Genomic DNA, 26,148 nt, shown 5'->3' with positions numbered 1-26,148 from the left:
CACTCCAACCTCCCTTTTACAAAACTCTACAGGGTCCTGACCCTGCAGTCAGTGGAGCTCAGGAACTCATCCGCTTGGATGTAAGTGTATTGTCTTCAGGATCTGCTTGCATGACTGGAACGCAGAAGAGTTTCTCAGACCTTATAACGTGCTTTGTGGCAACACCTTTATCCAGTTCATGCAATATCACTGCAAAACTCCCTTTTTTATTGCCTTTGTATCAACTTCTCTGACCCTGCAGGTTTGTCCCAATTCCATGTGTTGTCAAAGCTGTCCAGGCTGTTTCCTGGTGGTTACTAACCCCACATAGATCTCTTGACTTCTGCAATCTATCTGGTATGGGCAGGTGTGAAGTCTGCTGGAGCACAATCACAAGGCTTCACTGGCTGAGACAATGTGTAAGTATCTGAAGTTCAAGCAATGATAAGTTCTTGCAAACTGCAGGACGTGGGGCACAGCAGGGACCCACCACAGTCCATATGTACAGTCAGACTCCGTTCAGGCAGATGGGCAGAAATAAAATTCTCTGATGCACAGGATAAGCCCACAAAGGCTGCAGACTTTCCACATTCCCTGGGCAGATACCCCTCACCAGCCGCATTTTGAGTCCCACCAGGAACACCCTCAGCCCCCAGGATCTGTGGCGTGCGTGTGCCATTTCAGCACTGTGTAGATATTGGCAGACACAGTATGAGGAGCTATGGCAGTGACTTTGAGACTTGTTAAAAATAACCCACTAAAGGGTAGATTTTTTGACGAAGTGATTCAAGGCATTAATCACCAACCTCCATCTGAATCTTTACCTAGCTCAGAAAGCAAAAGTTTGCTTTACATTTATTTTATAATTATTGGCTCCCTGGTTCTTCTGACCTAGAAATAGCTGTTGCTGGTGTCTGATGTTTATCATTCCAGCTCAGAGCAGTGCTTGTTCATGCCTACTCGCTCACTTTGGCAAGAGGGGTTTGCAACAGCCGCATCTGGAGAAGGTTGTAGGAGAGAGAAGTGGGACTGGCTTACCTAAAGCTGGAAGTGGGTAGACAAGGCTTGGACGGCAAGCTGCCCTATTTGAAACTAAGTGAAATCTGATGTTTAAGTAAGACAAGCTTTGTCTCCCTCCTTTGCTGGTAACATTGTGAATGTGCCTAATTTTTTTAAAGCAGCTCTTTGCTGGCATAGTTTATACTCAGTAAACTGAGATTTCCAGTCCTCCTATTAGCCTGAGGGTAATACAATGCTTCTCAATCACCTGCTAATTACAGTCTCCTGGTTCATTCATTCAAGACCCCTCTGTAAACTTTCCTTGCTAGAATCAGCCTTTCAGGAGGGTCTCTTCTCTTTTTGTTTCTTAAAGTAATTTTCATTAACTTCTGCCTCACCTGGATCACAACATGGAAAGTCACAGCCCAGTGCAGAGCTGAGAGCTGCTGACAGATGTCCTGTGTGTGGCAGGGAGACTTGTGTCTTCAGCAGAGTCCATGAGATTGTGGTCCTCAACCACGAAGACGCTCTGCTGGGCAGAAATCTTGCTAGTGGGATGTTTTGGGGCCCAGTGCTTGCAGCAAGGAGAAATCACACTGAGGAAAGCCATCCTGAAGCGCTGGGACAAGAGATTGTAAATGATGGGGTTTGCAGCAGAGCTCAGATAGAAGAAGACACCTAAGAGAACAAGGGTGGGAAAAGGAGAAAGAGCTCATTTGGGTGTGAAATGATCTCAGGAGAGGAATATCTCTTCGTTGCCTACACTGTTCCACCAGGCTTGGGTGCAAGGGTGGCAGCAGCGACAGCAGAGCGCTGCCTGCTGCCTGGCTGGCACAGGCAGAGGGATGTCTCACCAAGGCTAGCTCAGGCACTGCAGCACACAAGGAAAGCAAAGCTGGAGAGAGTGGAGCTCACTATCTCCAGCTGTTCAGGAACCAGCTCTCTCTTGAGCTGTGCTGACCTGCCTCCAGCACAGCCCTCATCCCCACAGCAGGACTTGCACAGCTGGTGCCCCCATCAAAGCTGTCAGAGGAGAACTTCCAGCCGAGAGGAGCTGATTTCTCACAACACACCAGGACAACTGCGTGAGATTGGATTTGTCTGAGCTGCCTAATGGCCACATTCAGTGTTTTCCCATGGCAGACTGAAAATAAGATTCCTCTTTGAAAAAGCCTTCATTTTATGGTTGGCAGGGCCATAAACATTTGGTTTTATCACCCGGTTCTGAGCAGTATGTAAGTCTTTTGCCTTGCCATTTGGTAAGGTTTCCCATTTGCCTCAGAAACCGTCTGGAGGATGATGCCTGCTGTTGTGTAGTCATTAAAAGCAGCTGAACGACAGCAGACTTCATTTCTGAACACTCCCAAGAAGGAAAAGCAGCTGGTAATGATGCATGAGATCCTTCCTGCTCCCCCCCCCCCCCCCCCCCCCCCCGCTTCTTTGTGAATATTCAGGCAACTGTACAGGACAACATGCCCAGAGCTTGAAAGCTGCAAAAACTTGTGTGCAGGTTTTATTTCAGGCACAGTTCTTATCACTGCACCAAATCACAAGAAGCTTTTCCATGCATGTCTCGTGTCACCTACAAAATAAATGACTACATATTTCAAGTAAACCACTCATAAATGTGATCTTGTCAGCCCCTTTGCTAGCAAGGGGAAGAAGAAAGCTTTACCTGACACCACATGAATTAAGTTGAATATATTAGCCAGAGGCTCAGTCCATTCCACAACAAAGCTGAAGAAAAGTCGATCTATATGGAATGGAGCCCAGCAGATAGCAAAAACCATCACGAGGACAACTAACACAGAGAAAGAGGAGCAGAAAAACAAGTCAGTTATAGAAGGATATGGTTCAGTAGCCTGCACAGAGCAGAGATAGTTCAGAAAGCTGTACGAAAAAACTAAATATACAAATTTTATTCATTGTTTCAAAACTTTACCCATCCTTTCTGTCTTGCCATTACCAGCTAAAAGAAGAAACTTTCCACTGACTTGTGTGTTGGATAACTCAAGGCATACACACATAATGACATTCAAACCAAGCAGGTGACAACCAGGTAATGCTGTGGCACGTACAGAGCCTAAAGAAGAAACTGCCAGTGAGACATCTGGATTCATCTGTGGTACCTGGGACATATTGTCTCCATTATGCCTTGGGATTAATTTCCTCTGCACACTGTTTGTACATCACATAGCAGGATAAGGCCATAGGAACCATGCACTGATGGTAAGTCTGTCTGGGTACACTGCACAGGATGAAAGAAAAAGGGTTTGCCTCTGTGCACAGCTTGGCCTGTGCTGCCTTTAGTCAGGTGTTCTGGCAAATCCATTCCAGACTTGGGTCCTATGAATATCTCCGGTCACAGTCACGGGGCACAGAAAATCAGTCTGGCTCCAAAGTAAAATTTCCTAGTTCAGCTGGTGACTTAAGCTGCCTAAAAGAATAATGTTGTTGCAGGGAATAGTGAAGGTGATTTATGTTTCCTGCATAAACACCATCTCTGTAGTGAGGTGTTCTTTATTTGAAAGACAGCCTTGAATTAGGAAGTGGGGTGACCACTTTCCAGGCAAGTCTGCCTAGGTCCTGTTTTTTCTTGGGGAGGTCTAAGTAAGCAGTCTAAGTCTAACTCATCAGTAGGTGATGTATGTGGTTTGGCAGGACCTTCCTGTTCGTGCTTGAAGTGTGATGCAAAACAGGTGTACATCCTTTAAAAATGTACAGGATGGACTATTTGCACTCTGAAAAAGGGGGGTCCTCCCTGGGGGGCTGCAACAGCCAGGTTTGGAGTGAGGGATATTAGAGAGTTGCCATGCAAGCATCTGCCACATACGTGTGCTATACCTCCTCTCGTGCTGGGGAGGAAAATTCGCCTTCTGAGTTTTTTGGTAGTTATCCCTGGTCTTTCATTCCCATACCCTCTAAGTCCAGATAAAACAGCAAGAAGCCTTTTTTTTTTTTTTAAAAAAAAAAAGAAATAATCACAGCTGTTCATCTTATAACTCTTGTATCCAGTGAATTTGCCTGATACCCTTCAGGAGCTGGTCACCCTCTTGTCCATGGTAAATAAAACACAGAAGGACTCACTACTTACACAACATCTTGGTGACTGATTTCCTGGATGGTCTCTGAACATTCACAGCCGTTTCCTCCACTTCCAAAGATTTGTCTCCTTTCAACTGGCAAAAGGAGGGAAACAAAAGGAGAACTTAGACAGCAGAAAATATCCCCACCAGACATAGCCTGTTTTATATTTTGATAGCTGTATTTTGAGAAGGCAAAGTTTGAGGCAGCTCAGGATTCACTGAAAAAAATCTACATTTAAATTTCAGTTTCAGTCTAGGGAAACATTGAAGGTTTAGGTTCAAAACAATCTGCAGATTTTATGCATCTGAGACTGCATATTTACAGGAGTTTTGTATTTCAGTTCCCCACTTGTCCCTTCTCAATGAGTCAATATTTGGTTCACAGTTTGTGTTCAATTTCAACAGTATTTTGCTAGGCATTATTTTCTTTTCTAGCAAAATATTGTTTGTTTATTTTCCTAAAAGGGTTCCCCACAATTAAGCACAAACCAATGATCCAAAAAATAACCACAGAAGCCTCAGTGAAACACAGCTGTAATCACTGGAAAAATTCCTGTAGAATTCAAGGGAGTTTGTTTTGTGGCCTGAGTGTTTGGACTAATTGATATTCAATCCATCTAACGAACAACCCCCATATATGCTCTCTTGCAGCCAGCCAGTGTGCACCTCTGCTCAGATTCAGCCACATACTGCTCGCTCACAACAAGGTGGGGGTGTATTTTCTCCAGTAGATTTTCCTGGACCTCTACAAAATGGACATAAAGAATAATAATCTGGTCTTCCCTGAAGTGCTTCCCTAATATGCTTATGGCGAGACTACCCGTGCTTTGGTGATGAAAAGACCAAGTCTAGATAATCAGGACAATTGCTTTGATTATAAAAGGAATCATCTATGGAGAGTGCATAATTGGATGCAGCTTCCTGAAGTGGGAACTTCTGATTAGCCAACACATTTGGAGTGATGCTTTTGTCAACTGAGAGAAATTGGAAACAAACCTTTTAATTACATGGGAAGGAATATCAGGAATGAGGGAAAAGATAGAAATCAATCTGTATTTATAAAGATCTTGTGAAAAATGCTAGTTGTGCCATTTTCTTTTGCCTTCTACACTGTGACTTTACTTCCTGACTTTTGATTAACAATACTTCCCTTTAAGGATGATCAAATGAGACCTTCTTTCAATCTTCTATTTACTCATAAAACCCATAAAAGGGAAACACGTGTAAATCAAATTATATTCAATTATAGTGCAATTCAGCCTCTCATGTATTACGTTATTCCCTTTGTAACTTTTTGTCATAGCCACCGTTACTTAAGGAAGAGACTCAGTTGATTTGAAACACATCTAGCAATAAATGTCTACTCAGATTGATTAAAACCCTGAGTTTCCCTTCAGTGGTTTTCAGTCTCAGCAGTAATCTGTTCTAGGCATATTCCAAAGCCTTGGAGAATACAGTACTCTGATGCTGTAATAAACCAGGGACACATGTATCTTTATTTTTCACCTTCCTCCTGTCATTTTGATGATGTTATAAGGCTCCTTTTTAGCCTCAAGTGATAATGGGTGGAAGTATAACTCGTAAGAATAAATCAGCAGTTGCAATTTAATAAAACAACGAGTTATGACACAGGGGAAGGGGGAAAAAAAAAGAAAAAAGCAAAAAAGGAATGGGTCCATGGCACAGGTTGTAACTTGAGTTCATGCCAATGGCTTGACAGAGGGAGCACTTCAGCCAAGGCAGTGGTTAATTTTACATCACTGTGGATGTATTGAGGCTATGTAGGGTTGCCTGGAGATGAATGTTACCAATTCACTGCAAAAGAATTAAAAGTGTCTGGAGCAAGAAGCTGAAAATTGGATTCTCCCTCCACATATTTATTAGCTGCAGCATTTCATGCTAGAAATCAAAGGGCAGGGTGAAATTAGGGCCTCACCTATCCCCAGGCAAACTAGTGAGGCCACTCAGCAAAAGCAGAGCTGTCTTCTGTAAGCTGCTTGGCCTGCCTGACACAAGTAGTGACCCAACTTTCTCTGCAGCTGATGGAAAAATTGATATTTAAAACACACATGGCCGGTGCTACAGCATGCCGCCCTGCCTGTTTCAGTGATCAGGCTGAAGACGTTGCCGCCTGGCTGCTCTTAGCTCCCCATTGCGAAGGAATCTGTGTTAGGTTTGCTGAACCACCTCCACGTTGTGTGCCGGGCTTTGCAGAAATCAGCTAAAGGCAGTCACCGTCCACAGATGATCCTGGTTTTAACAACCGGGCATTTAGGGCATAAAGGAGAATTTGATGTTACATCTGGAGCAGCTGTGCATTGGCAAGGGTAAGTTGTCTTGGTTCAAATACAGCTGGAGTCAAAATTATCGAGGTGTCCAATGTGTTACTGCGGGGAAGTGACACCAAGATGAGGGCTGGGCTCTTAGCAGAAGAATTGTCCTGCCTGAGGTCAGTCTAGTCCCACCTGATCATCTAGATTCCCTCAAAGATATCTGAGGTGGGATGAATAAGTCTTTGGACTCTCCACTCCATTCACTGTCAAAAATCCTCATTAAATAGAATCTGACTTTTAGACAACCAGTGATAACCACCTACCCCTGTGTCCTTTTAGAGATCAGTTTGAATGAAACGGACAGGGACCTTGCACTGAATCCTGCTGCAACACAGCCTTCTTCCCAGGCAATGCCACCCCATCCCTATCAGTGCTGCAGGGGTTAATTCCGACAAGCAGCCCTCTCCAGGGCTGTCATTTCCCTCTCTCCTCTTCCTCCTCAGTTTTTTGGTTATAGGTTGCAACCAGTAGCCCAACAGCTGAACTGAGTTTAAAGAAGAGCCTGGCTGACTGGGGGATTGGTCCTGAAGGCACCTGTGGTGATGTGTGTGCTCATGAAAGAGGCAGCAGGAAGCTTCCACAATCAAGCCTAATTACAGTGTAATCATCAGGGTCCTCTTCTTTCACTAATGCTGGAATTACCTACTGACCATGCCGGTGTAGTATTAAAACATCAGGCCTTAAAATTATAACCAAGTAGGTCATGAAGTAATTGATCATGAGGTAATCAGCCTAATGGGTCTGTTAGCAATAAATTTCCCAGTGGAAGACAATTTTTTTCCTTTTTACAAGGGATTTAATTGAAAATTAACTCAGCTACCATATGACCCATGTTTACTACCTTCTTACAGGTGCTTAAATATGTCACAGGTTTCCTTCTGTACTGCATCCTGAGGCTCTCCTGAGCACTGGCAAAGCTTGAGAGAGAAACTTTGGTGAGGAAATGCCTTCTCCATGAAGCCTGGACTTGGAAAGGCTATGTCCCTGTTTGCTGAATTTGAGCTGCTGTACAACCTTTGGATCAATGCTGAGCTTTTTCACTACAATCTATGAACAATATGTGACACTCAGGAGACTGGAGCATTGCTGAAGCTTCATAGATTTTCTTGTCTGTGAGTAGATAAAAAGTGTCTTCTCTTGAAAAATCATATATATATACAAGATTCTTCTATCCTTTCTGTTGAAAAAATGAAATTACCTTCCCTAGTGCAGTTTGGAGCATGATGCAGATATACTCAGGATGGATGGTGTTGTTTAAAATTTGAAAGTCTGAGTTGAACATACAGAAAAGCAGAGGCATAAATGATGAACATTGCAGCCCTTAGGAAAGACAGCTTGAGCATATTGGTAAATATACAGAAGTCCTGGGGGGCAGCCCTCGGCTGGTACCTAGTTTCTCCTCTGGGATGGGGATTAGGAATATCTGCTGCCACAAACGGAAGTTATTGCAGTCTTCAAGACTTCTTTTATTAGTTCAGGGATTTATCTTTTTCTCTTTATAACAGCTATGTTTTTAGCAGTTTTCCCTCCCTTCCAGTCTTATTTTGCAAAATTTTCAGTGAAACTGTGCAAAGACCCCACAACAGCTGCTGGGCAGTGGGGATAATTTAACCCATTCATTGCTTTAAAGATCTGCTGTGTGTTACAGATTTATGGCAGTTAATCCTTGTAGCTTTTCCTGGGTAAGGAAAAATTGCTTCTCTATAGTTTCAGATAACAGTAAATATCAGCCAGCACAACAAAATGATACATACACCAAAGGCAGATGTTGGTTGAATTTCTTGCATGTTATTCAGTGAGTTTGTTTGTCTCTACTAGCATATTGCATCCCTGTCTTGCTATAAGATCAGACACAGCTTTTTAAACTTCAGGTTATATTCAGTGCTATGAGATAGGTTTTATATTTTCAAAATACATGTAATGTACCAGAAGGAAAAAAAGTCATCAACATGCTATGATTAGCAGTTCATTTCAGTCTTGTGCTACATAGTTTTGTAATACTGTGATACTGGTTATTTTATCCATGCATTTAAATGATGAATCCTTGGTAAAACTAGTCTCACTTTCTGAAGAGAGAATGAATATGAACTCTAAGGTAGCCTTAATCGATGGTGAAACTATGCCATTGTTACTTAAAGAAATCACTGCTGAATTTGCTAGCTGTAGCAATAAGCTAGCATTTCAGTTTATGACAGCTTTGTGAGTTTTAACAACAGATTATTATAATCATCTCCAGGGAAGGAGGAAAATAAAGTAATGCAATGGAAATTCCACAGTCACAAGAAGAGGGAAAACAAATAATACCCAAGATTCAATCACTAGCCTGCTCTCTTTTTTTTTTTTTTTTTTTTTTTCCCACATTTTCCTTTTGGTCTATTTCCTTTTAGTCCCTACTGCAAAGGTGCAAATCTCTGAGAGGCTGGATTCAATCTCCAGACTTGGACGTTTAAGTTGCATTCAAACGTGAGCAGCAGTAATGGCAAGATTTAAAAAAAGATTGGGGTAAATTATTCCCCATCATAGCTAAATTAATTTCAGAATGGGATTACACCAAGAAGTTGGATCCTCTGCTTTCAGAGGTTTTAAATGCTTCTGCTTTTTGGGGGGGAAACAAATGAGCAAGAAAAGGGTGCAATCACTTAAAAGGCACATACAGACACAAACACACAAGGATGAGCTAAGAAAACACTGAGCAGCCAGAGTAGGACTTACTCTCAGCCCCATCAGATAGTACAGCACACTTATTACCCCCATAGGCAGCACATAGAAGAGAAAAGAAGTAATCTGGACAATACAGTTGTAGATCCACATGGGCATGACCACAGTGCAGGTAGCAGAGCCAGGGACCAGTGTGCCATTGGGGAAATACTGCAGCATGATGCCATGGGTGCCCGTGTTGGGGAGGGCGAAGAGGACCGAGAGGACCCAGAGCACCACGATGGTCCTCAGGGCACGCTTGCGAGTGCTCTCCAGCTTGGCACGGAAAGGATGGAGGATAGCAAAGTATCTCTCCACGCTGACTGTGGTCACGCTGAGGATGGAAGCAAAACAGACTGTCTCAAAGAGTGCCGTCTTCAGATAGCAGCCGATGGGCCCAAACAAGAAGGGGTAGTTGCTCCACATCTCGTAGACTTCCAGTGGCATCCCAAAAAGCAGCACGAGCAGGTCTGAGATGGCGAGGCTGAAGAGATAGTAATTGGTGGGGGTCTTCATGTTCCGGTGCTTGAGGATTACCAGGCAAACTAAGAAGTTACCTACCACCCCGACAACGAAGATCAGGGTGTACACCAAAGCCATGGGCAAGAACAGATGGCTCCGCCTGGGCCCACACAAGAAGGCCAAGTAATCCTCGGTGCTGTTTAAGTACCTCCTGAAATGTTCTTCCTGTAGGGCGAGGTGATGAAACCAGGAGCTATTACTGATCCAGGCCATCACTGGATCTGCTGAAATGTGTCACAACTGAGAGCCAGTCTTCTTTAACTTTCTCTGAGCTAGTTTGCTCACTTTTTGCAGTGAGAGGAAGGGGCAGGGGGTGTTGTCTTGCCAGACCTAGATGCACAAAGCCACCGAGAGATGTGCGTGAGTGTGCTTGCCTGGCTCCCCTTAAGGTTTTGCTGTTGTAACAGCTGTTCCCCTGCAAGGAGTCCCTTAGCCAGAAAGCCCCTCCTTTCACACATATTCATTGGCTCGCTAAGTGCATTAGATTATAGAGTAAGAAAAGAGGTTCCAGCTACTTGTATCAGCTCCTGTGGCAAATGCATTTAGAGAATCAGAAAGGCGGGATTTAGAGAGCTGGAGATCTGGAATATAGGATGTGAGACTAGCTGCAAGTTGTTTGTACTTGTCAGAGGGTGAGAAACCAGACAAAAAACCCCACCAACTCCAAAATTCAGTCCCAAAGGATTTTACAATATTATATTGATGCTACATCCAGTTACGAGCCTCAAGCAAAAGAAAAAATAAAATTCTGGCATGACTTTATTTTTCAGATCTGCTGATTTTTACTTGCTGTTGTCTACAGCAGCAAGTACTTGGGAACAGTCTGATCGGTAGAAAGCCAACCTGGTTTTATAGTCATTCTTGTGGTATTAGGCTACTATCACGTTTCAGCCTTTTTTTTAAAGACTGTAACTTTTTTCTCGTGAAATCTGACATAGGATTTTAATTGCTTTTCTTATTGATATAAAAATATTTTCCCACTCTCCTGTTATGCTGGAATCTGATCCCATATTCTTAGCTAGCTTTGTTTTGGGAATATTTCTGAACACGGTAGTATTCCAAAGACATATTTATTGCCTCCAGAACTAGATTTACATGAATTTTTATAAACTCTGATTTCTTCCTGAATGACAACCATTCTGCAAACACACTTTCTGAGCCAAAACGTGTATCTTGCAAGGATGATGGCTGTGTCAAAACAGATCATTTAACTCCTTATGAATGCTTGATTTCTTGCTGAATTTCTCCAAAACAAAAAAGCTTTTAAGTGCAGGGATGTAATTTTCTGAGATTCATAAAAAGTTTAGTTGTTTGGAATGAAAGAGGTGCAGAAGCTGAGGGCTAGTTTGGGGAATTTTTGTCAGCTTGATGTGCAATTTGTCTGCCCAGTATCTCTCACTAGCTCTCACTTTTGAGTACCTGCCCGGTGTCCTCCCTGAAGCCATGTAAACTTTTTACATCCCTAGCATCCTTTGGCAAGGTGTTCCTTGGGTCTGCTATTTATGTGAAGAAGCACCTTCATTTCTCTGACCCTCTAGCTGAGTATCCCTGGCTGCTAACATAAGACTGCATATTTTTAACGATCCAGAAGCAAAAGAACAGCCCTTTTGGCTGGCATCTCCTTCAAAATCCTGACAAAAGCAAGTTTTTAAAGGAAGATGCAAACTACTCCACTGTAAGTTGCTAGACAGTAAACTCATCCCACACAAAACCTGTTTTCTAACTCTTGAAGAACTGAGGCTGGCTCACATCATGCCTTCTTTACTCCTTCCCACCTTAACATCTTGTGGCTTAGTAGCAGTCCAATAACCTTGCAAGAAAAAAATATTGTTGTATTTTTTTATCTAAGAACAGACCGTCCCCAGAAATAGCAGCAGCAGCTGAAGAACCGAGGTTTGGTCCCATTGAGGCATATTCCATGTGTGGAGCCTGAGGCTTACTGTGCATTTGTTTTAAACGTTGAAGGCATGGAAAGTACCACGCCAACTGTACTAAAAGACAGAAGCATGTCTCTTGTGCTGACTTTCAGGTCTGCTGAAATTATCTCGCACATAAAATATCATCATCAGAAAAACCCTACTCATTTCTTTAAGCATTGCACAGAAGTATTTTGTTCAGCAGATTGAAAGGTTTTATTGGATTGGTGACCAAAAGGTGTGCTCTTTTGACCTATTTCTCCCTTCATTAAGGATTCATCTTAAAAAGATTCTTTGCATTTTAATGATGTTGAATTTGATTTTTGACCTGCCGTCGGTGTAGCAGGTAGGAACAGAGGAATTGTTAGTAGGGTGCCAGGCTGACACCCAGATTCATGATTTTGGAGCACAATAGGAGACAAGTATTTGAGAATTTGTGCAGGGCTAAACACTTTCTGTACTTCTGCTTAACTTTCAAAGGCTTCCTCCCCCCCCCCCCCCCCCCATAATCTCTCAATATTTCATTTCTTTCCCTTCCTCCTTTTTCCTCCCCTAGTAAGTTCCACTGCTTTCTATACTGCATCATAACTGTGGTCTGTAAACACTGCTAAAACAGCTACCAAACTGGTCTTCACTTTTCTTCTTTCATATTAACCTCTACAAAGAAACTAAAAACAAAACCTGAGGTCTGTTCAGCTGGAACTCAATCTTACAGAAAAGGAAACCGAAATGGACTGAGTTATTTACTAAAAAGCCTACAAGGCAGCCATACCCATCATGATCTCTATGAGAGGGAAGCAATGGGCTGTAGAAACACATTAGGTCACTTGAAAGTGTGGATGTGCCAGGCCCACCTGTGTCTGCTTCCCCCTTCTTGATCCTTTCTGATCCTGCTGGGCTCGAGGGCTGACAATCTGTAAGAGCAGAAGCAGAGAGGAAAAATGGGTCTATTTGCCTAACAGGTCATCCCTGGAACCATGTTGCTATGACCACGATTAAGTGGCAGATGGAGAGGACAAGGAGAGTGGAAGATATATTTCAGTTCATTTCTTGAAGCTTTATTCGGTGTTTTTTATCATATCTGTGTCAACAAGGATAGGAGAGTATATTTAACCAAAGACCAGCTCTGGCTCTGTATGACTGGAAATGTTTTATTTTTACAGCTGAGACACTTCACTATGAGGGCAGTGAGGCACTGGACCAGGTTGCCCAGAGCAGCTGTGGATGCCCCATCTCTGGCAGCTTTCCAGGCCAGGTTGGATAGGGCTTTGAGCAAACTGGTCTGGTGGAAGGTGTCCCTGCCTATGACAGGGGGGTTGGAACTGGATGATCTTTAAGGACCTTTCCAACCCAAACCAGTTCTATGATTCTATGAACATAAAAACAGATGGCATTTTTCATTATAAAGCACACTTCATTGGTGTTTGCTGTTATATACTTAAAGGAAGATGGTGTGCTGCACGGTGGCCTTAGAATTGTGAAGTTTTATGTAGTAGGATCATAATTAATGTAATATTACATTCCATTAATATAGTGTGATATAGTGTGTCATTAACATAGACAAATTTTTTTTAGCATGTTAAGTGTCACTGCTAGTCAGAGTATGGCATTATCTGCTTAGGCACTGACTATGCCCGCATGCTGGTGGTATCTCTAGTACCACATTTAGATTGTGGAATCTTCCCCTTAGCTGACATAATGGAACACAGGAATGTGCTGCAGCACATTAAGGGCAGCAAAGTGCACATTTAAGAAGAGGTAAATTCAAGTGCCTTCATGTTAGCCAAAGCCCTTGTTAGGGCACCCATTAGTGACTATATATTAGGTCAGTACACGGTGGATAATTTTATGTTTTAGGAAAAATTGGATACATTCATCAAAAAAACCAGAATAGGGTGAAGGTAACCCATAGTATAGCAAATGGATAAATGCTCCGCTGGTAAGGCTTACAGAGGGATGTACTTTGAAGAACTATGGGCCATTGCAATGGTCTACCCTGAACAGCTGCTCATTCAGACTGTAGAATTTTATCTATGCAAAGCAAGCTTTTTTGGATATTTATATCTATGTGGGGAGACACGGAGGTCTCTCATCCAGCTTCATATGGTCTGGTTGTGAAACTGGAAGTAATATAGCTGTGCTAATGCCATAGTGTGCCACGCTAATTAATTCTGCTGATTAGCTGAGATGCAATACTATGCTGACAGGTCCACTTGGCACGAGGACTTGAGCTGACATCTCTGAGCAGCCCTGCATGCGATGGTGCTCAGGGTCTGCAAGAAAGTGCCATAATCCTTCCTGTACATGCACACTTAGAAAGACATTGCACTTCATTGGAAGGGCTTGCAGAGGCATGGGGTTTGCTGTAATACTTGGCAAGCAGGTCCACTTTTTTTATCTTCAGCAATTACAACCCAGCCTTTCCTTTCTAATTTCCTTTTACAGCCATCAGGTTCTGTTGTTTCATCCTTTCTCCGATTTGTAATTACTGAAGGTAGGTGCAAAAGCCTTTAGAAACTCTGAAGGGGCTGCAACCCAGCCTGAGCTTGCTTTCCCTGCTCCTTTCATGGACCCTTCCAGAGCTGCCCATGGTGCTCTGCTGCTTTCTGAATTGCAGGTTCAAACTCACAGTTTTAGTCCTTTGAGAACTTGGCAGGACCAAGTATTTCTGTTCCATAGGGATGCAAAGAAGAGGATGCAAAGAAGAGGACACAGAGCTGCTAAGCACAAATGTTTAAGGCATAATACACTGAAGATGTTAACACAATTTCTAGAAAATTATAGCCCCACTCACCTTATAAATTACTGAGCTATAATTATAGATCGTGGATTTGACTCTTTTCCTTTTTTTTTATTTATTTATTCTCCTTTTTCCTTTGAAAGGCTTGTTTGGTTGACTACAGTAGCTGGAATGTGAGTCCTTGTTTTTCAAAGCATATTCAGTATAACATTCAACATGCCATCAAATGCAGAGATACGTTTTGTATATTTTCTTTCCCTCCCTGCTGGAGGAGTGAGCGCCTTTCCATGCCTTATTGTAAATCACTTTGTAATTATCTAGGCTCTTTGCAGGCAGCTTTTCCATGGCTGTGCATGATAGCTGAAGTCCCCAGGATATCAATCAACACACATAAGAAGTGGATTTCATTAATTTGGTACAAAATACCAAGGAGTGCACCCCTCTGCCTGGAGCAGCTGGCAACCTGCACAGTCCGTACAGACACAGGCCACTTGAAGAGCGGAACCCATTTTGCCTAACTTCAGTCATTGAAAAAAACAAATAAGCCTACACAGATTGTTCAGGCTCCTACTTCAGTCAATAATGGAAAGAGGAACCTCCAGAGAGGGATTTGTCCTAAACCACAGCACAAAGTAAGAGATATGAAATGGAGAACCTTACTTTTTCCTATCAGCTGCAGAGGGAATGTGGGTTATAAGTTTTATATATATATATATATATATAAACTGCCAGCTTGTTAAGCAGCTGAGATGAATTTAGACCCCAGATTTGGGCAGTCATATTCCTTCTCCTCCCATCAGGACCAGTGTTTAGAGGGAGTCATGTACAAGCTTTGTCTGTGAGAATCTGTTGGACAGCTGGAAACTGGGCCAGAGCACCAGCCAGCAGGTGAAGAGCAAGGACAGGGTGGATGTACCTACTGATACGGCTTTCAGCGAAGGATTGCTTCATTAGTGTTGGTTCCAGAAATTAGTGGGAACAATGTCCTTCCATTTTAGTAAGCATTCCATGTGTTGTGTGTGTGCTGATGCTTTGAAGAGGCAGTGGGTGGCAGGTAGGGAAGTGGTTCAGGCTTGACATGCAGAAGAGCAGTGAAAAGAGCTGAAAAAGAACCCTGATACAGAAAATTTTGTCATACTGAATGTGTCCATCGTGACAAAGGGACATGGGTTTACATGGGGGAGGATGAAATGATTGTCGTGGCAGAAAAGTTATTGAAGTCACAAGCACGGTACAGAATGAGTCAGGTCGTCTGAGTCAGGAGGGATCTGGTACTACAGGACTCAGATTTACACAGGAAGAATCCGATTATTCAGCATCTCTCTATGGGTTTCTGCATCTTATTACAGTACTAATACTGCGCTGCAGTTTCTTCCTCTCCTTGGTTTGTCAGGAGAGACTGACTGACTTGATTGTCTGGCCCAAAAGAGACTTAACTAATTTCTCTGACATGACTTATCAGTATTATTTTTTCAGCTTACATCCATTTGGCATCTGTTCCACACCTTGGGATTAGGGCAAGGATTTTTCTCCACTAGAAGAAAAATCCATCTCTAGCATAGAGTCTGTGTAGTGCTTGGATATGCATTAGACATATGTACTGATGAGACAGAAGGAATCACAGTGACAAGTCTTTACATATTCAAAGAAAGGCAGTGATGCATGGTATTACTGGAGGTGGCAGAAAGTTATCAGTTTGATATGGGAGAACTGAATCCATCAGTGAAAATGATAAATGGGAATTGACATAGCACATACCATATATAAAGCTAACAGTAAGAGGAATGTGAAGAGAATTCCTTTTCTGAAAATTTCTTTCTCTAAGGGTTGGTGTGGAGGTAGCCTTGCTGTAAGAATATTAAAGTGTATCTGAAAAAATTTCTCCTATTGGAAAATAATATACACTCTTTATTTCCCTCCAAAATGCAGTGATGTGTTATTTTATACTCTACGAAACAATTTGTTCAGAGCTACTTACATCATCATCATAATGATGGTGATGATGCAATGTAAGGAACTGGAAATTAGACAGCATTTTTTTTCTCCTCTTGTAATTTCAGAAAAGGCTTGTTAAAGTTATCTATGCACGCTTAAATTTTCTTGGCTCCAGTAAAAGTCTCACTCTACTCCTCATAAGGGTGACTCTGGCAAAAACACTTGTCCAGAGTTTCCATTCCCTCCTGACTCTGCTGCTGTTCAGATTGCTTTGTAAGTTGGATTACTGTGATCATCTGTCTTTGTGTCACATTGAGAATCAATATTATTTGACTTGGAGTTAAAGAAGCCGTCTTTATGAAGAAGGATGTGCATAATTTGGAACATTAATATGCTGGCAGATGATGTTGTCTTCCTGCTCTTTTCCCCATTAGACTATCCCCAGGAGTCATATCTGGGTTTAGTTAAATGCAGCAAGGGATGATACTGTTCTTTTGAATGTCTTCTGCTACAAGGTTAGAGAGAAAGAAAACTCTAGACACAACAGTGGTGAAAAAGATCCATGCTGAAGGGCTAATTTGCCACAGTTTCCAGATAACCTAAGAGGCCTTAGACATGCAAAGCAAATGGATCAACTTATTAAAAGGCTTGTTTCAAATTGTGCTGTACAAAACCATTTTTGTGTTTTGCAGCCCACTCAGTAGTGAGGTGATCCCAGGCAGAACTGTAAAGTAAGGTAAGATAACCCATGCGTGCCCTCTGGAGCTGGGAGCAGGATGAGGAAGAGATGCAACCATAACAGCTCCTCTCTGCAGGATGGGGGGTTGGGTGCCCTGAGCACCCCTATGACCTGCTGATTTTGGATTCAGTGGCTTTACTAGGTCTGTTCTTCACCAGGATTTAGATCAGTGTGCCAGTCCAGCGGCCCTGTTGCCCTCACTGAAACTGGAGGTGAGTGTGAAGCTCAGGAGCTTCCCATGCAGACCCCTGCAGGCTGTGCTCTCTTCATTTCAGGTGCAAGAAAAATGCTAATTGCACACTTCCTTGTAGCACAGGCACTGAGGCCATAGCTGCTGCAGTGCCTCTCTTTTTATTCTATTCTATTCTAACCAGCCCCAATGCTAGTTTTACAGTGGCTGTACGAATTTGTCGTAGTCCGTCTCTTTACTGGGAGACCACTTTAGCATCCAGATGGATAAATATTTTGCCTAGTCAAGACACCTTCATTATCTGCTCATTTGCAAACTTGGATTCACAGCTAGATCTGGGCTGACCCAGAACTCTATTGATTTGCTCTGATTTTACTAAATGTTAAATATATCGCGTATCGATGAACATGCGAATGTATCCTACAATACCTTCAATAAAACAGATTTCTAATTTGGAGGGAAATGACTCAAATCTGAGTACTGATGTTTAGTAATACTAATTGGGTAGTAATATTAACTCTGAAATGGAACCAAAAATAGATTAGGTAAGAAGAATGGAGCTAGAAAGCCTGATGTTTTATTTTTCAATTCTGTTTAAAGATCAATGGCTAAAGATTAATGTTGCTTGAAACAAGAAAAGCTTAATGACGGCTGGTAGGACAAAGGAGGGAAATAAAATAGAGAAGACCTAACACTCTTGAAGCAATAACCTGTTAGGAAGATAAACAGAATAACAGTGAGGATTGGAAATGGAAAAGGACAAAATGAGCTTTAGACAGGAAACGAAAAGAGTACACCAGATTAACAATATACATAAAAGACAGAGATGAGGAAGGAGGACAGAAAGAAAGAAAGCAACCAGAAACCTGTAAAGCCATAGGATCATAGGAGCACAGGCTAACACAGCCTGACATAAGATCTCTGGGGGTCTTTAGTCCAACCTCCTGCTTAGATCATGGTCTGCTGCAGAGTGAGACCACAGGCTGGACCGTGAGGTGACCTCCTGGGTGCCACTGAGGCTGCTGTGAGCTCCCTTGAAGCCTTATCTTCCCAGGTGAAACCCAGCCATTCTCTCAGCATCTCTTCAAGGGCAAGCGCTCCAGCCCCCAGCAGCCTGGTGACCTCTCCTAAACTTGCTCCAGTTCATCAGTGTCATTCCACTTTGGGGGGGACCAGAACTGGATGTAGCATTCTAGATAGGACTAATGAGTGCTGACCGTGGAGGGGGATGAACACCTCCCTCAGTCTGCTGGCTGTGCTCCTATTAATACAGGCGGCTGCTGCTGCTGCCAGGCATACAGCTGGCTCGTGTTCAGATTGCTATCTACCAACACCCCCAGGTCCTTTTCAACTGAACTGCTCCCCATCCAGCTTACTTTAGTATGCACTTGTCTGCTTTTCCCAGCATTCCTCTGTGTCGAAGCTGTTACCACTAAAATTTGAGGAATGGCTCTTTAGCATTGCTATTTCCAAGATAACACTGTGTATAAATCTGATTAGTCCCACATTGTTATTCATTATTCTCTCTTCTGCTGTTTGTGATGATTCAATCATCCCAGAAGAGAAAGGAAACAGTATCCATGGTCCAGATTTATGAGGTGTCTGGGAGCCTAAGTCTCTCTGGTACTTGTGAGACTTGGAATCTTAAAGGCTTTCAGAGCCTTGGTTTCTAGCCTTGTGTTAGCAGTAACAGAACACAAATACTATAATACAAATTTTCCCAGCACTGAGAGTGTTGTTCTTAAATATCTACCTGGTCATTTCCCTGGAGGATATGATGCATGATGAGGTGATACTCGATAGTCTGCTAGCACTAAATAAATGGCCTATAGAAAACACTCAGGATTTTTCTCCAAGCATAGAAGAGTTCCAGAGTTAGAACTGAAGGTTTCCACGCTCCTCACTTCAAGCCTTGTTGATTGCCCTTGTGTTGCCACAGTGTTGATCGGTAAGTCTCCTAAAACTTTGGGGTGTCCCACAGCTGCCACTACATCACTGTAGTGGCCCTTCTTGTCATCAGAAGATGCTATGCTTTCTTTCTTTTGGTTGACAATCACCATCTTTTGATATGCATGGTCTTGCATACCACTCATTTGAACTGAAGTCTCAGAGCTGCCGTGCAAGTGATTTACACAAAGCAGAGGGAGGAGTCATGCAGGCAGCACTTTGTGTCACTCTGTTCCATCAGGCTGACAGCGCTGTGTGCCTCCAAGCTAATGGAAAACCAGAAGCTTTGCTCATATCTATCAAGGTACAAGGTTTAAATGATACCTAATAGATAGGAAAGAAGAAGGTCCACTTTTACTGGCTAGTTGGAAACATGTTCAAACCAGGACACAGGGCAGAAATCTGTGCATCTCTGGTCCCTTTTGTGAAACATTTATTCACAGACCTGAATGGGACTTCTACGGTGAGTGAGCTGAGTGAGCGTCTCACACTGGCTCTGTGCTAAATAGGTACTTCTCAGATCGAGTGTACTGGCCATGATTTTGTCTTAAAGATGTGAGAATCAAGGCCTAGGTATTTCGCAAGTGGTTCTTTCTAAAGCATTCTACAGTGTGCTGCAGATGGTGCTTCAGTGTTAAAAAAGATTGTGCTCAGTGGGGAAAAAGCTCCTTTTCCTGAGCACAACTGCCCTTGCTTTGCTGTGCAATTTCCCCTGAGATTTTAAAGAGCTTCATATAGCCTTGTCCTTCAAAGCAAGATGGTTCCTCTCTTCCAGAGAGATACAGAGAAGTATAAAATTCTACAAAATTTGTAGCGATTTAAACTTTTGGGCATTTGGCCCTGTGCTGCACCAGCAACCCAGTGGAGGAAGATCACGAGGCATTTTTGTCTCTTTCCAAAAGAAATGTTGTCTTCCCTTCTACCATTTTGGGAACACCATGTAGATTCTGCTTTGAGAGACATCATGTCTTCCTCTGACAACAGCTGCAATAAGATCAAGAGCTGCTGTATGATACTTTGAAAAGTTTTAGCTCGCTACCAGATTTTGTACATATTAACTTGAAGGATTTTTCTTCAGACCTTATACATATTTATAGTGAAGTAGGTGCTTTTTCTAACTGCTCTCGGCATTTTTAAAATACAGGTGGTGGAAGGTGTTCTTGTACTGTACCTTCACATTAAAGGGTGAGAATACGAAGGCAAGTAGTTTCCACGCAGCAGCCATGCCATTGTAGCAGAGAAACTGATGCACTGTTTTGTTGCAGCTGGGCTTCTGAGATCTGAAGTCAACTGTAAGATGAAAAGTGGGCCCAAAAGGCCAGGCTTAAAATTAGATATGCTCTTTAATTCAAAAAGCTTATTTGAAGAGTGCTGTATTTCACTGCAAAGAGGTATTACTTTTGAGTATGTTAAAGTACAGGCACTGCATCATTCAAATAGAAAGTACCTAAATTTGAATAGCAAGAAGCCGTGTGTCATGGAAGCATGTGAAAGCACCTCCTGAAGAGCAGGATAAAAAAACCCAACCTACACCCAAATCTGAAGAACAGCTGCATTTTTGAAACCATGTTATTTTCTGACAGTACATACGTTAATTCTGGTGAATAGCTGTTTACCCAGTTAGTTGGGCAAAAAAATTGTGTCTACTTTTCCACTTCAATTTCAAAGATTTGCTACTGAGTTCAGATGTGCTTTAATCTAGGCTGGAACACTCAAGATAAAAAAAGCAACAAAGCCACCTCAAAGCAGATGAGCTGAATGAACCTGTGGCATCACAACAGAGCAGTAAAGACCTGTTTCCCTTTCCCACTCTTGCTGGGGAAGTGTCCCCAGGTATGGAGCACATGCTGCAGCCCACCAGGGCTGTTTCTATTTCTAGCTTCAGTGGGGCTGGACTGAGGGTCCACTGGGAGCTGCTCCATTTTGGTGGATAGCATCAACCTCACATCTCGGTCTAGACAAGTCCAAATCGCTGGTAAGCGTGATGCTATGGGTTGCTGCCTGTCTGTGTGACTTCAGCAGCATGGGATCAAACATTGGTAATATTTCATCCTTTTTGCTTCTACCTGTTTCATCTTCCTCTGCTGCTCTCTGCCAAACCTTCCTGGCAGCATGGAAACTGCTCCCAATCCTCTCCTTGGACAGTTCATGGAGAACCTGTTGGGCCTGACCCTTGAGACTCTACCTTAAGCTCACAAATGGATGTGTAGGAGTTGAAATAATGAAAGCCTTGGTAGGAATCAACTCTAGTTATAAGCTTATGGTTAAAACAGATTTCTTTTGGGAAATAATGTTTTGATGAAAACTGGGGGGTTTTGTGCCTCATGAGATGCTACTGATTTTGATGAAATTACTCCCCTCCAGAGAATTTCTGAAAGTAAAATTTAATCAGCTTTGGAAATGTCAAAATAAAGGTTTTAATATCAGAATATTTTTATGCCTTTTCGTTTCTATTAGTTTGAATATTTCTATATTATTTTCAGGTCTGTCATAAATATTACTCAATAGGCTTTGTGAAGAATGTGTCAAGTCACAGTGTGAAATACAGCCAGACATAGCATGACATTTACATATTTTCTAACCTTTTAAAATAAGTTTTAAGTACATTTACTGCTGAGTAGAGATTGAACTGGAAAAGTAACACTAAGTCTTTCAGAGTGTTTCTCATTTAACCAAGAAGACAAAAGCAGCACTGAAAGCGTTACCCAGGGAACAGCAGTTTTCAGTAGACCAGTGTTAACTTGGAATAATTTTTTAATACATAAAATTATATTCAGGATTTCATCTATTCCTCCTTATTTAGAAAGGCAACAAGTCTTCAACCATTAGTATTTCAAATGAACCCAACTTCCTGACAAACTCTAATAAATATCAATTTTCTTTTTTGCAGATTGGTTACGTGCAGATCTGACGTCTGAGAAGTTCCACAGTCACCGTTGCAAATAGGATCAGGAGACTTTAGGTAGGTAAGGTTGCATTTACATACAGAGCAGACAAGCTTCTAAGGGGTGCATCATCAGACACTTCATTTTCATGTAAAACGGACAAGTTTTACAGCACTGGCCAAAATTAACTCTGTGTTTACTCCTACACGTTGCATCTTTTGATAAAGCAAGAGCAAACTGCATCTTTCAAATACTTCTTGGATTTGACCCTTATTATTTGTGCTGTTATAAAAAAAGGTTTAGCAAGTGAGGCAAGTCCTTAATTATACACAGAGGAGAGGGCAGGAAGGGCAACGCTTGATTCAGAGGTAACCTGTTAAACTGTTAACAAGATAAATCAAAGACATTCTGGACTTCTATGTGTGCACTTCTATGTGTGTATGTAAAGTCTCTGTATAAAGGGTAGCTATGAAACGACATACACAGTTTTCCCTTTCCTGTGGTTTATTCTAGTTCTAAACATAAAATAAGTCTTTAAAGAAATGAAAACAAAAACAACAACAAAAAAAATAACCCGACCACTACAGCAAGTATATTAGCTTATAGTTAGACAGACAAAAATTAACTTATGCTTCTGACACTTGTTTTTAAAGCTTTTGTATTACTCTTAAAAACTTCAAGGTACGGGTGGTATTTGGAAGCAAATTAATGCCTCTTATTTACTGTCTTAATGCAATGGAAATGAAGTGTGTGAGAAGACCTTTGAGGTTTTCTAGGGATTTATCTGCCCAGCTTTTATTGAATACAACTAATCAATCCTAAAAATTTTTGAGAATAGCATTTTAAGCACTGTTTTTACAGAGCTCACAGTATCTACCATTTAAGATTGTGATCTTAAACCTATCCAGTGCAGGAAAAAACCCAATACTCCCTTACGCTGCTTGAAGGCAGGTAAATACAAATACTTTCCTCAATGGAATTTTCCAGATCAGTGGGATCCTAGTTGAAGATTTTGGAATAATTTTGCAGTTTTGTATAGGTAATAATTGGTGGCAGTGTATCATAATATCTTAAAATAGTGCAGGGAAGGGAAGGGATGCAGAATGCATTGGAGTTAATTACATCATTCATCCAACTGGTAATTTTTTTTCAGTAGAAAAAGAACTGTTATCAGAAAATATCAGGTTGTTGAGCTCAAAACCTTTCATGTGAATGCACTTGTTTTAAACACTTACTAGGCAAAATTTTCTCTGTTTCAGGGTAGGCTTCGAAGCAGCACACTGAAGGACTTTGTTCCTTTCCAAGACAAGTCAGTAGCCCAGTGCACTGGGTTTTACTGCAACATGTGACACCAGGTTCAGCTCTCCATTCCTACATCTTTGCTGAATTAATTCTAAAGTGGCCAAAAGTCTGGCTGTGGTGAAAACTTTGTGGTGAACAGGTAGACTTCTAACCTGGAGCTGTTGGAGTGGAGGTTTGAGCCTGACCTGCACCCACCTTTGTTACCCTGTAATAGAGCCTGGCACCTCTATTTCTTATATGATCTGGTTTAAGCTTTGCAGCTGTATCGTTTGTTTCAGTGTAATTACTGTGGAGAGATTGCTAAGAGGGAAGGAGTTGTTTAAAACCTATGATCCCTGAAGAGACTGTACAGCAGCTGAGACCATTCTATAGGTAACTAATGAAACAAACTTGGACTCTCAGACTCTCCATTAAGGGAAGAAAATTAAGGTTCAGTGATGGATCAGCTGTAGCTATAGGGTCGACTATTGTTTGAGACACCTTAGAAGACTCTGAGATACCTGTAAGCACAATGCTGAATTAACATAGTAATGCCTATTGAATGAATATGTATGATTCATAAAATCAAATGCATAAAAACAAATGTGGACTATATAATTTTGTTTGAATGAAATATACGGCATGCACTTTGGGTGGAATGATCACCTGTGCACCCAGTGCTGCAATAAAGAACGCCTGCTTCTTAACGCTATGTTGGTGTTACGGAGTTCTGTTATTCCCAGTTTCAGCGAGACCACCACGTGGAGGGAGCCCCTACCCACAGGCTAGCACTCACCTATGCTCTGAGTTTTCCCGAGGTAACATTCAAATTGTCTTTGTTTTAACTAAAAACTGACCCTTAAGTATTAATGTGGTAGAGGGGGCATTTCTTCTCCAGATCCAAAATTTATTTCAGAAAGCAGCTAAGATTCTGTGATATTTTGGTGAGGTTACATACCCACCAAGCACAGGCAAATAGAGAAAACAGAGATAGCGCCGAGATTTTTCCAAAGAACAAATAAAATTTTTTTCCTCCTTTCTTCTCCCTTATGACAAACAAAGGCCATTTATAATGACAAATAAAATGTAAAAACTTCTGTGACTTGCCTAGGGCTGGAAAACGGGTCAGTAATTCAACTTCTATAAGAATGCAATGTTTATGGTTCCCAGCTGCCTCCTTGCCTCCCTAGATTGTGTTATTTGTTTCCCTTGTATGCTGAAAATGCCCTAAAGTATGAAGAAGAACTTTTAAGAACCACATGTGATTACATAATGACAAAAATGGGATTGTTTGGAATAATTTTGAAATGACTAACTGAGCTACTGATAAAAATTATCTCCTAATTTTGTTGATAGAGTGTGATGATAGCACAGAAATACACCTTCAGCAACGACACTGCTGCAGCTTAAAAAGGAAGAACGTAAACATTTTTGCAAAGTTAGGCAGTTTAAAGCAAATAAAAAAAGCTGTGGCATCTAATTTACACACAACCCCCCAAAATGTTACTACTATTTTTTTTTTTTCATATTTAGAAATAAGTTCTAGTATCTCCATTTGGAAATTTATTTCAAGCAATGAAAGATTGTACTAATACCTGGTATCTATACACTTCTCAGTGCAGCTACTCCCATTTTTAAAAACAATCATCATCACAGCTTGAATGCACCAGGAAAATAAAAGTCCAGTTATTGAGAATATACTTGTGCATGTTTCAAGATGTTTACATTAAAGCCAGGCTGATATTTAAGACCCTCTTTGGACCAGACCTTTTCTATGTATAGTTCAGGATGCAGATTTCTAGAAGGAGAAAGAGAAGTGAAGGAAGAGAAACCCAGCAAAATGGAAGTGATAAATAACCAAACTTCTGCAAACTTGTGCTTGCCTCTAACTGCATTCAGGAGCTGATCGCTCCTGCTTTCCCCCTGAACTCAGTGACGAATACATTGTTTTAATGAATCTGTTTACCTCCATATTATAGCAAAAGTAAAAAAACCCAAAGCCAAATAGGACTGCATTTATGAAAAGTCACAGATTACTTAACTGCATTCTTAAAATGCTAGCCACAGAACTGTGCATACAAAAGAGGGGGGAAGACTCACCTGAATGAAGAGTGCTGCACGGAGTGTTAATATATGTCCTGTTACAGAGATGCGCTTAGGATGAATAAACACATAAGGATGGAAAATGAATGGTGGAAGAAGAACACAGAGATAGTAATTTGAACAAGAGTCCTGGCTATACTAAACCTTCAGAAGTCAGAAACTTCTGATAGAAGAGGAGGCGGCAATCAGGCACAAAGATTAAAATCTCAGATTTGCAGCATTTGAAGTAAGCAATATTAATCTGCTACGAAAGCCAGTTGCGACACAGAGGTTAAGGCAAAAGGCACTCCTGCTTTTGTGTGTGTGTTGAAAAGAATGGTAATTGGGGTTTTCACTAGCCACAGGTAACCAGAAATATTATAGGAAACTGTGCTCCTAACGGAGCCATAGGCCTGCAGAAAGAACTCCTTCCTTCCCGCTCCTGCCCATGTGCCATGTACCTCTAGCATCACCGGGCTCCGAGTGAACCTACTGCCTCTTTCCTTGCTCACGTCTTGATTTCCTTTTGCTGCCGTTCTATCGTTCTCTGGACCAAACCAGAAATCTTCCTAAGACTCTACCAACATCACGTGCATCCATACTTCCATGCCCCAGCGCAGGTTACCCAGCACCGCGGCAGGACAGGGAGGAGCTGTACAGAAAGCTCTTCCCCCACTGCAGGGCGGCAGGGCTGGCTGGCTCTCCCCCTTCCTGCCCAGCCCTTTGCTGGCGTTCCAGTTGCTGAAATTCTGCACCAGTGAAGTCTCACCCCTCTGAAGTTAGCCATTCCTAGGTAACTTTTTCCTGGATGTGTGCT

The 26,148-nt window shown here is 41.9% G+C and overlaps 1 protein-coding gene across 1 annotated transcript; it reads right to left on the bottom strand.

The window, feature by feature from the left end:
- Positions 1–380: 380 nt before the first annotated feature.
- NMUR2 (neuromedin U receptor 2) lies at positions 381–10,179 on the bottom strand. The gene is made up of 4 exons (XM_005440588.3): positions 9,110–10,179; positions 4,073–4,157; positions 2,654–2,779; positions 381–1,656 (listed from the first exon to the last, which is right to left on the bottom strand). Exons 1-4 carry the CDS (start codon positions 9,827–9,829, stop codon positions 1,397–1,399), a joined length of 1,191 nt encoding a protein of 396 aa, XP_005440645.1. The 5' UTR covers positions 9,830–10,179; the 3' UTR covers positions 381–1,396.
- Positions 10,180–26,148: the final 15,969 nt, after the last annotated feature.

Source organism: Falco cherrug, chromosome 8, assembly GCF_023634085.1.
Source record: "Falco cherrug isolate bFalChe1 chromosome 8, bFalChe1.pri, whole genome shotgun sequence".
In the NCBI taxonomy this organism is placed as follows: Eukaryota; Metazoa; Chordata; class Aves; order Falconiformes; family Falconidae; genus Falco; species Falco cherrug.
Note: the sequence above shows the minus strand (reverse complement) of the source record. Positions and strands in the feature narration are given on the sequence as shown.

Coding starts and splice junctions, on each gene's coding strand:
- NMUR2 (XM_005440588.3), bottom strand. CDS start 9,829: ATGGCCTGGATCAGTAATAGCTCCTGGTTTCATCACCTCGCCCTACAG. Junction 4,158..9,109: donor ACTATCTGATGGGGCTGAGA/GTAAGTCCTACT, acceptor TCCTTTTGCCAG/TTGAAAGGAGACAAATCTTT. Junction 1,657..2,653: donor CTTAATTCATGTGGTGTCAG/GTAAAGCTTTCT, acceptor TTGTTCTCTTAG/GTGTCTTCTTCTATCTGAGC.